This window comes from Calliphora vicina, chromosome 2, assembly GCF_958450345.1.
Source record: "Calliphora vicina chromosome 2, idCalVici1.1, whole genome shotgun sequence".
NCBI lineage: Eukaryota > Metazoa > Arthropoda > Insecta > Diptera > Calliphoridae > Calliphora > Calliphora vicina.
The window spans coordinates 108,559,891-108,572,035 of NC_088781.1; the positions used below are offsets into that span (position 1 = coordinate 108,559,891).

The window sequence follows — 12,145 nt, forward strand, 5'->3', positions numbered from 1 at the left end:
GTTAATATCTTTTTTCGGAAATGGGCCTTATAGGGGAGCTATGACCAATTATCGGCCAATCTGCATAAAATTTGGTACAGTGATATCTATATATATGAGTATAAATTTTGTCGAATTTTAGCATGATAAATTTATAAGAGATTTATGAGTACTTAACTGATTTTTGGAAGTGGACCTTATATGGGAGCTATGGTCAAATATGGACCGATATTCACAAAATCCAGTAGTATGATTTCTAAATATAAACTATGGATGTGTGTGAAATTTTGTTTTGATATTGATATTTTTTAGATATTTATGTAGGTTATTGTGTTTTTCGGAAGTGGTCCTTATATGGGAGCTATAACCAATTATCGGCCGATTTTCATAGAATTAGGTACAGCGATTTTGGTATATATGGGGATTATTCGTGTCGAATTTCAACTTGATAGCGATATTTATAAGACATTTATGCTTATTTAAGAGATTTTCGGAAGTGTACTTTATATGGGGGCTATGGTCAAATATGGGCCGATCCACGAAAAATTTTGTAATATAATTTCTTTTACCACGAAACTTATTTTCGCTGAATTTCATGTGGATATTCATATTCTGTAGGCATTTATAGACCATATAACCATATTTCGGGAAGAAATTTGTATGGGGGCTAGGAGAAATCTTGGACCGATTCTTATAATTTTAACCAGAGTTACTCCTTTTATCATAAAAGTAACGAGTGCAAAATTTTATGATATTAGCTGCAATATATTTACAAAAAATGTCCAAAAATATATGAAAATTATCAATTTTTTTTTGAGGTTGTCCCACATTTTCATTCATAACTTTGGTTCCACTGTACCGATTTCGCTGATTTTCAATACCAAACTGCTTAGGAGAATAATAAACATTTTTCTTGCAAGTCTAACCATTTTGTTTGCCTATTTTGGACGTGAGCGTGTTTTACACAGACAGACAGACAGACAGACGGACAGACAGACGGACATGGCTAAATCGACTTAAAATTTCATAAGGATCAATAATATATATACTTTGTTGGGTCGCAGATGAATATTTCTCAATGTTACACACGGAATGACAAACTTATATATACCCTCATTCACCACTTATGGTGGTGGAGGGTATAAAAAGAGTATACAAACAGAAGATATTTAGCCAAAGATAAGAATTTTGCATATGGAAATGAGTTATATCACAAAATTTGAATATATCTAGCCCTTAGCGCCAAATTATCGTAAGCGACATTTTCAAAATTTTTTTTTTATTGCAAAAATTAAAATGTTATGGACCGACTGCTGTATTATCGTTCACAGAATATCAAAATTGTTAATAACTTCAAAATAATGGGGGGAAAGATTTTATCGTAAGTCAATGTTTACATTTTACAGTAAACGAATTTTATCGTAAGCGACACATAGTGGTATAGAAAAAAAAGAGGGAAATAAATCTGTAACTTCTAAATGGTTAGATCGGTTAGAATAAAATTTCACATGAGCAAGGAAGAAGAGTTGTCGACTTTAAGTTCTGAACGTAGACCTCATGGGCCCACGAGAGGCGCGACCAAGGCTCCTGAAAGTAGGACTACTCGGGTATGTTACATTTTTAAAACGATCAAATTTCTTCGTTTGTGTTCCGATTTCAAAAAAATTATACATATAAAATCTTTTTATCGAGCGCTACAAAAGACTTTAATTATCTCTTATAGCTTAGGAGATATTCGTATTTGAAAATTTAATTTTTAACATTTTTACCCAACCTACTCCAGTTTTTTGATAACAGTGTATCCAAATATTTTCCGATTTTCTCCAGTTTACCTTCATTGGACTAACAATATATGTGTGTGTCAAATAGAAAAAGAACTGTTTAAAAATAATGACTAAGTCCTTGACTTTTTTTCTTTTTAAGTTATCGCAAAAAATTTCTAAAAGGATGTATAAGGAATTTATACTTTCTGAATGTAAGTTTTCATAAAATATTTTAATTGAAAAAAAGATTAAAAATTTTTCTTACCGTGGGGACCAGGTCCATTCAAAAATCACCTATTTTTTTTATATAAAATTAAAATTTAGAGAAAAAATTCTCAAATCGCATATTCGATATCAAAATATAGTAACCGATTTTAGATGGCCCAATATGCTTTTGATTATTTTATAAAGGGTTCCGATAACTCCGATCCTGGTATGGATATTATAGCCAAAAAAAACTAAAAATTTCCATTTTTGGGATTTTTCAACAATTTTTTGGGAATTGCGGGATTGCTGATAATAAATTTCAAAATTCGTTTTTATTTTTCCATTTTAAATAAAAAATTTTACATAACTGTGAAATTTCGTTAAAAACTATTCATAAATAACAATCTTATTACAATTTGAAAAATTTTTATCTATGCAAAAATTCAATAAAAAACATTTTTTGTCATAATTTTCAATAAAGTATTCCATGAATTTTTAATTGTCAAAAGTTATAATTATTTTTGAAAAATAGACAAATAGCTTGAGCGAAATTATATTATATCGCATCATAACATTTTTAATTTTATGTATAAATTTCAAAAAAATTGAAAAAACCTTCTCCTGTAAAATTTGTGTTTTGTCGCTTACGATAATTTGGCACTAAGGGCTCGATATAATCGTGATAGAGCTATATATAATTATGAACCCATAGTCAAAAATTTCTGTTGAATTTTTGATCGATATCAATGTTTATATGCGTTAATGTATTTTTGGGTTGCCGAACTTATATGGGAGCTATGACCTATAATGAGTCCATCGTCATAAAATATTTAAACGTGATTTCTATGTATTTTAATTGAATTTCATCTTTTCAAGAAATTTATTGGTATTATAGTTATTATAGCAAGTGGAACTGTAGCCAATTATGGACTGATATTCACAAAATTCAGTAGTATAATTTTTGGATTCAAATTAGTGATCTGTGTATTATTTTGGTTCAATATATGGTGGCTGACATATTATGGGCCTATCGACATATAATATTGTAACGTGATTTCTAAGTATTTAAGGGCTATTTTTATAAAATTTGATTTATACAACGCTTTTAACAAGAGTGGACCTTATATGGGTAGTTCCCACAGTGGTCCAAATGCTCTAGCCGGAAAAAAGTCTTTTGAAAAGCCGTATCGACATAAAACTTTGTACGTTTATATATTTCATGAATGTGTGTTTTTGTATGTACATTTTTTCTTTGTGGGTTTGTTTGAAGCCTATAAACGGCGAAACGGCTGGACCGATTTTCCTGAAATTCTCACACCGTCTTTCTGTATGTGTGGAAGGAATTAAAGGATACCATTCATTAAAAAATTTTAAGTGGGCGAAATACCAAGCCAACCTTAAAAATAAAAATACAGCTCCTTCCTTGTAATAGAAATGTTAAACTCTAAATGAAATAAAAATCGTTGATGCAAAAGTGACAGCTAATTTTTTACACATTAAAAAGCTACATATACAGTGCCGGTCAAAATAATAGCGCCACAGAACCTTAAAGCAATTAACATGGAAAATATTTTTATTTCCTTAGTAATTTTAATTAAATATAATATAAGATCATTAATTAATCTCTATTTCTTTTACGAGTAAAGTTTTCTTTAAGAAATATTAACTTTTCAATCAATTATATGGTATTTTTGAAAAATACCCAGATTTTCCGCAGTCAAAATAATAGCACCATCGTAAAAAATTGTCGAAAAAATATAGAATATTCATGTTTTCGTTTTAAAAAATCGTCATAAAATTAAATTTGAATATATTTATATCGAAATGAATAAAATTAAAAACAAAAAAATTAATTTTACTTTTCAAATTCTTAATTAATTTTTAATTAAAAAAATTAATTAATTTTACTTTTTAAATTATTTAAATCCTAGAAAAGTTTCACCAATAACAATATAACATCCTCTATTAAAGGTAAAATTTCCGAAGTCGCATTACCATTTTTCAACATTCAATTACCAAAACGCTTTTTGGTCAAATAATTAAACAAATTATATTGTTTGATATTAGACTTCTATAGAATGTTCTCCGAATCTAATTTCAACCAAAATTTAAGAAAATATATTCATATTATCTTACAAACACACAGATTTTAAAATTATAGTTTGATTGTGGTTTTTCTATTATAACATTCGAAGAATACATTGAATATGTGGAATAAATAATTCAATCTTATATGATCAAATGCTTGATAAAATCATACTCATATATAAATCAAAGTAATTATGACCATAGGAATGATCTATGGAAAGATAAACTGATATAAATTTGGGTTTCAAGCTAAAAGGTCAATGTCGTGGCACAGAATGTGATATCCCCAAACACAAGTTTATTAAAAACAGATGGTCAAAAGTCACAAAAAGGGTAAAAGGAAACCAAAAATATTTATGAATTTATTTTGGGGAATGAAAAAATAAAATTGGCATACATGTTCGATACAAAATTTTGAAAATTTTAGAATATTTATGGGTAGGAGGTGGTCGGTCTCTTTTTTGCCAAACAATACGAAAAAAAAGACAGCAATATCATACTTTTAATAATAACTCGTTAAGAACGTTACAAACCATAATAATTGTTACTAAATTGAATTTTGTCCTAGTCAATTTTTGTTTATTTTAATCGATTTCTATCTTGGTGCTATTTTTTTGACTGATGGATTTCTTAGGTATTTATATTATGTAGTTTTTCTTTAAAATTTGCATCTAATTTTCAAAATTATTTTTAAGGTTTGAAAGTTCATTGAATTAAGTATAAATTTATACAAAAACAACAAAAAGTAATTTAACAGTTTTTACGTAATATTATTATATAACAATATGAATGTCGTGGTGCTATTATTTTGACTGCAGCTGTATATAGATGACGACAATATAAAAACTAAAGCTTAACTCTGTTGAATTATCATTTGAAATTCTAATAGAATTTGGACATTGAACAAAAATTTCACATTTAAAACACACAATTACATAATTGCATTATTTTTCTAAACAAAACATATTTTATGAAAAATTTAAACAGTGATTTTACTCTTACCTTTGTTATATTAATTACACCAACAATTTTTTTTTTAATTGTTCTTATTATTTTTTGACGACAATTTCACTTGCACTGTTAAATGTCGCTTGAGATATTAATTTTTTAACAAAGTGGCAATTACTTGTTTTTGAAGCAATGTACCAATGCTAGTGTAGCTATTTAAAGAAACAAAAATATGCCGTTATGTACTATGGACACTTGTCAACATACTACCATACAAAAATTGTACTTTTGAAACATTTAAAAAAATGACTTTTTTCCAGCTAGATTGAGCATTTGGACCACTGTGCGGTCAAGCCCGACCATATAATACCCTACACTAAGTAAAAGAGCAAACAAAATTTTTCTTTTAAAATTTCAATAATTTATATTTTTGAGTGATTTTCGGAAGTGGGTTTATATGGGGGCTATGACCAATTATGGACCGATTACCATGAAATTAGGTCGTGTGATTTATGTCTATATTAAAGTTAACTATGTTGAAAATTACCAACATTTTTAAGCGATTTATGCACGTTAAAGTGATTTTCGGAAGCGGGTCTATATGGGAGCTATGACTAATTATGGACCGATCGTAACAAAATTTGGTGACATGAATTTTGTGTATATAAAACTTATTGTGGAGATACATATATAAATTAAACATTTATGACCGATAAAGTTCAATTTCGGGAGGACATTTGTATGGGGGCTAGGTGAAATAATGGACCGATTTCAGTTTCAATAGGCTTGGTCCTTGGGCCGAAAAAATAATATGTACCAAATTTGATCGAAATATCTTCAAAATTGCGACTTGTACTCTGCGCACAAGGTTTACATGGACAGCCAGCCAGCCAGCCAACCGACCAGACGGACGGATGGACGGACATCGCTTAATCGACTCAGAAAGTGATTCTAAGTCGATCGGTATACTTTAAGGTGGGTGTTAGACTAATATTTTTGGGCGTTACAAACATCTGCACAAACGCATAATACCCTCCCCACTATGGTGGTGTAGGGTATAAAAAGTAAAGCAAAACTTCCCGTATATGAAACTTTTTTTTGTACAAAATTCGACATTTTCGAAGCGAAAACAAGCTTTGTTGTTTACACTATAATGTTGAATAACTAAGTGAGAATAAGTTAATTAAAAATAAAATCCGAGCTCAAAAGATACATTATGTATTGTAGATACAAAATTTTTAAGTCATACACTTAATACATCAGTAAGAAAGCAGTATATATGAAAATATTTGTGGGGTCGTTGAGCGATTAACCGGTTTCGTTTTTTTTTGGGATTCTGCTTCTCCATATTTCAATTGGTCTATTTCATCTCGTTGGTATCGATATTAAGTTCCTTTTCCAAATTTTGTGAGGATCAATCATTATCCCGAAAATCAATTTAATACTCATACATATTTTATAATTGTTGATATTGAATAAAATAAAACATAAATACGATTTATTAAAACATAAATTCTGTATGGATCTAGTCCTCCTTATAAGGCCCACTTGAAAAAAATCTTCAAGACGTTTGTAATTATTATATAAATCTTGTTTAAATTCTGCACAAATTCAATATCAACAATTTGTTAAAATATATCAAATTCTGAGGTTTGATCCATTAATAACCCTAGTCCCCATATATCTCCAAAAATCACTCTAATGTTTATAAACAAATTGATTCTATATTTTATAAAAAGAGTCAAGAAATTTCTTAAATTTTGTATTGTATAAACCCGCTGGTGTAACTAAACTTCACAAATATTTTGATATTTTCGCAACTTATAATAACAGTATCCTCCATGTTATTTTCTTAATACCAATGAATATGATTTTCCCATTATCACTGTGACAACTATGAAACGCAAAAAAAATCTAACTTTTAGATTTTTTTATGATTGAAGGTACTGATATTTATAAATTTTGATAGTATAATTCCCATTTAAAGCACACGTTTCTTTATATATCTTCACAGCCATGATCATAAATTTCTATAAAACGTTTTTTTTTATTTTTAATACCCGAAAAGTCAGTAAATAACAAGACCCTGAAAATCACAAAGAGTGCCGCTGGTTTTATGATGCTAACATTCAGATTATTTTGGCTTAAGCACCCCAAATATTTGCTATAATCTTATCAAAACTTTCATAAATAATCAAGTCAATCAAAATGCAAAATAATGGATTATAAAGCAATAATGATTTGGAAAACATTATGATTTTGAAAAGAAGGGAAATAACCACAATAAATGATATGGAAGCAGTTGGGAATAATAAAATGTTTATTTTAGTGCAATCGCAGGAGGTGACAGAGGTAAAAATTAAAGCAGAAAGTAAAAGAAATAACAAAGTAATTTTTAAAGATTAATCAAAGTTAAAAGTCTTAAAGTCATTTAAAAGATTATTATTAACAATTACAAAATTGTTTAGAAACAAATTTAAAAAAATATTGTAAAAGAACCATTTACTTAGATTTTTAAATAGCAACTAGTTGTTTGTTTCACTCTGGTGTTAAGACTAAAGGAATTTAAAATTATAAATGGCATTGGGGAGGAGCTTGTAAAGCAACAGTTATTTGTTGGAATGCAAAGGCATTATTAGCTCTGTATGGTTGGAAAGAGACAACTGTATGTTTACAGTAATGGTGGTGGTGGTTGTAGAGATAATAAGGTTTCATTGCCATTTCGTTTCTTAGTACATATTCCAATTGGAAGTAAATCATGGAATATAAAATAATCTCAGTTTATAGTCTCTGTAAACCACTTCATTGAAGAGCAGAGAGTACAGCAAGGACAAAGGTGGTGGTTTTGGCAAGCAGGCAAACCAGATTCAAATTGGAAAACCACCATATTGACTTTTCCATGAATGTTGTAGTAGTTGTTGTTGTGTTTTATTCTTATAAGAGTAACGGTATCACAGTTAACCATACTCTTTGATTTTTATGTTTCAAAAGCATGTTAAAGCCATCTCTTTCTCTCCTAACGGTTAAATTAACCCGTATACTGAGTTATTGAGTAGTGGGTGCTTTAGAGGAATGAGTTGTTGTTGTTATTATTGTTGTTTGAATGAGTTTATGTGTTTTTGTTGTATAAATCCGGTTTTTGGTGGTTGTTATCGCACCACAATTATCTGCGATTTGAAATGAATTCTATTTGGAATGGAACATGGCTGAGTGTGTGTGAAAGGCACACACTCTCCCATACATATTATTCCAAGTGTATTGTATAGGAATAAGTGCTTGCACAGTCTAATTTAAGACGTGGACGGTTGAACGTTCGTACCGTTAAACGGCAATGAGCAAAAAAAAAACAACAACAAAACCTCAACTAACAAAAAACTGAGATAAAAATTCGACTAGATTTGTTTATAACTTTTTTATATACGTAAATAAATCGGTTACTCGTGCGCTATATTTAAGCCCTCTCTCTTTTTGTGGGAAAAATAAAGAGTTTTGTTTTAACGAAAAGAGTGTAACAGTTTAACCTTTAAACATTTCAAATTTTTAAAGGCGCCTTACACTTGGCAAATTATTATGATTTCTTTTTCCAATCTCTAAATGAGAAATCGCAACAATTGGAATTTACGGATTCGCATTGGGTGGCTTCTACACACACTTACATTCTAGCAAAAATACACCACCCTCCTCCCAAAACTCTCTTGTCAAGCAAAAAGAAAAAAACACAACCACTCTCACTCACCATCATCCTCAGCAAATATACTGGGGGTATCACTGCTTCTGCTGCTTGCTACTCAATAATAAAGATTGTGACCGTTAACACAATCTGGAAAACAAAAACGCAAATCGAGTCTGGTAGTCAAGTGTTTCAGTCTCAGTCGAAAATCAGATTCATTTTGTTTGTGGCAGAGTGTTGCAGATGGTGGCCACTAGAGCAGTGATTAATTTTACAGTTAGTCCGCAACAAGATGCCAAACCAACAATAACCAAAAACCAAAAAAGCTCTTAAAAAACACAAAAGATTTTTAGTAAATCTAAATAGATAAAATAAAAAAAGAAAAATACAATCTCTAAAAGAAATACCGACGTGAGTGTTAAAAAAGTGCAACAAATATTTCCCAAAAAAATAAAAAAAATTAACTAAAAATTTTATTTAAAGCAGTGATGTTTTTAAAAGCTTCATAATAAAATAAAAATTTAAACAAAATTCTTATTGTAATTCAAAATTGTGATAAAAAATTCCTAAAAAAAAATTAAAATTTCTTTGCAAAATTAAACAACATGGATATTAAACCTTGTATAACAACCTCAACATCCTCTACTCCAGCACAACAAACTCTGGTTAATTGTTCTTCCGCTACCACCTCGAATTCATCAACTTGTAATACTTCAACAACTGCTAATAATAGCACACATTTACCTCTAGACTATAGTTTGGGTAATTTTAAACCCGCCATTGCTTCCGATTTTCCGGGACCCTATGTCAGTTCCGCACAACCTGCCATACAATTACGCGATATAAGTGTTTTAACTACCATGGCCGCTACCATACCCTCGCCCACACAATTGTTGCAACATCGGGTGCAACAGCAACATACAACGGCCACGGATAGTCATCATCAGCAGCAACAACAACAACATCACCAGCAGCAGGATTATCAACCTGTATCGGCATTTAAGGCAGTGTTGCCAAAAAAGAAAAATACCGACGGTAAGTTTTGCAAAATAGAATTGAAAATATTTATAAAATCTAATTGGAATTTTATGAAAAAATGTTGGAATTAATTTGAATAAAATTTGCAATTTGTTTTTATTTCAAAAGAAGAATTAATTAAAGCAGTTAAATAGAAAAGTTAGTGAAAAGTGAAAGGTTTGTTTTAATAAAGCCGACGGTAATTTTGAAAGGAATTTTTAATTTATTCCTTTTGCTTTAAAGGTTCGAAAGCCAAGTGTATAAATAGAAAAATGAGCACTCTCCAATTGTTCCAATATGAAATAAAAGTAGACCATTAGATAATCCAAACTGTCAAAGAGTATAAACAAATTGGTAGAAATTAAATTTCAGTTGCATATTGAAGCTTGTTATATTTTCGAAATGGTTGGCGTAATGATTTAAAACTTTTAATTTTCAATAAAATTTTATATTAAATGTAACTGATAGTCTATTGGATAAACTATTTGCCCAATTCACAATCGGTGTCATAGCGTTGTATGTCGTATTTTTTTTTTAATAATATTTTGTTTTTGTTTATGACAAACAACTTACAACGCTATGACTCTGATTGTGAATTGGGCAATTGTATAGTGAAATCGATATATTGTTTTGGAATTTTCCAAATTTTTACGATTTTTAAACAGATTTTCCAATATCACAACTTCAAGAGGCCTTACGAATTGAATTTCAACTGACTTTGCAAAATGCCTTTGTCTTAAAGTCTATTTTTATTTTATGTTGAAGCCATTGAGGGTGACATTTTTTATAAAAAAAAGTTAAAAAGTCTTGATTGAGCTGTAATATTTTTGTCTAACAAATTTGTACAAATCACAGTTAAAATTAAATAATTGAAAATTCAAGCAACTTTAATTTAATTGGAATAATGTTAGAAGCTTGAATAACAAACAATTGAAACAATTATTCAGAATTAAAGACGGCCAATTATTTTTAACATTTTTTATGAACATATTTTCGAATATCACAAATTCAAGAAGCCATACGAATTAAATTACAAACAACTTTGTAAACTTGTCGAAAATTCTAATCTTTGGGTCATACTATGATTGTTTTGGATCATAAAATGATTACTTCAGAACATATTATGATCATGTATGACAATAATATTACGACTATATTTAATAATGATCATAATATGTTTGGATTTATCATTGTAATCTAATAATAATAATATGTTGCTATTATATTATGCTTACCACAACCATGTATTTTTAATTTTATATCGAAAAAATTAAGATGCAAGTAATGACATCTTATTTCATTAACTAAAGACAGTGAGTCTAACAAAGATCTTGCTCCTGCTGTAATATTTAAGAATAAGCCAAAAGGAAATACATATTCGACAATATATTGTTGGAATTTAACATGAATTCAAATAGAATAATGTTTTAAAGAGAAGGTTACTGCTTTTGTCCAAATCGGTTGTGTCCAACATTGTTCGGGATGTAATTAATTTTTTATGTAAGAATCACTCATCATTTATTTTCCAACAGAAGTCTATTCATATAAAGTGTACGTACAATAATTCATTGATTGATACTGACTTCAAGTCCGGAATTAAATTTATTTTCTATTTGAATTCCATCAAATTTGATTATTGGATTATTTTTCATTCTGTAGATTTAAAGCTGTAAAATTAAACTCTATATTTCCAAACGGGGGAACTCTCTATTCCGTCTTTGTGATATTTTCAGCGATTATTTAAATGCTTTTTATTGTTAGTACTAAAAGCTTGTGTAAATTAAAAGCTTTGTTTTAAAATTTTCAAAGACTTTTCTGTAAATCCAAAGCTTTGTGCTAAATTAAAGGTTTTGTGAAAGAAATTTAAAGTTGTATATAACAAAATGTCGGATTATCGTAATAGTTTTGAATTTTCTGGAAAGTCAAGAATATGTTTTTGAAATATTTAAAAATTGGAACATTTTAATTCTAATTCCTTTGACTAGGTTGAAAGCAGTAAAAATATTACACATTATTGATTAATGCAATCAAATTTGATATTTCCGAATGAGGAAACTTTTCTACACTCAATCACTGTGATATTTCAGTTTAAATAACACAGTTTTCTTAAATCAGTTAATTTATATTAGTATTAAAAGCTTGTGTAAATTAAAAGCTTTAAAAGCTGAGCTTTTCAAAGAGATTTACACCCGTATTCATAAATTTTTTTTCTTATTGCCAGATCGCTTACACAATATTAAATATATTTATCTTTTATCGAAGTTTAAAAACATCAGTAGAAAATGCAAACTAAATTTTCTGTTCAACAATTAGTATGCAAATTATCTGCAACCTCTAGTTTTAAGGGAAAATCGGACTGATGCTGAAAATGTGTATATAAATCATTCAGTTTTTAATTAATTAATTTTCTAAACAAAAGAACGTTTTATAAGTTAAAATATCAAGTCTATAACTTCTAGATGGTGAACTTTTG

The 12,145-nt window shown here is 29.0% G+C and overlaps 1 protein-coding gene across 1 annotated transcript in view; it reads left to right on the forward strand.

Moving 5' to 3' along the window:
* The first annotated feature begins 8,331 nt into the window (after positions 1–8,331).
* sens-2 (senseless-2) overlaps positions 8,332–12,145 on the forward strand; it is a 44,752-nt gene continuing 40,938 nt past the window's right edge. Inside the window, exon 1 of the mRNA XM_065501409.1 lies at positions 8,332–9,690. Within this exon, the coding sequence (XP_065357481.1) occupies positions 9,261–9,690 (430 nt within the window). The 5' untranslated portion in view covers positions 8,332–9,260. The remainder of the gene's footprint in view (positions 9,691–12,145) is intronic.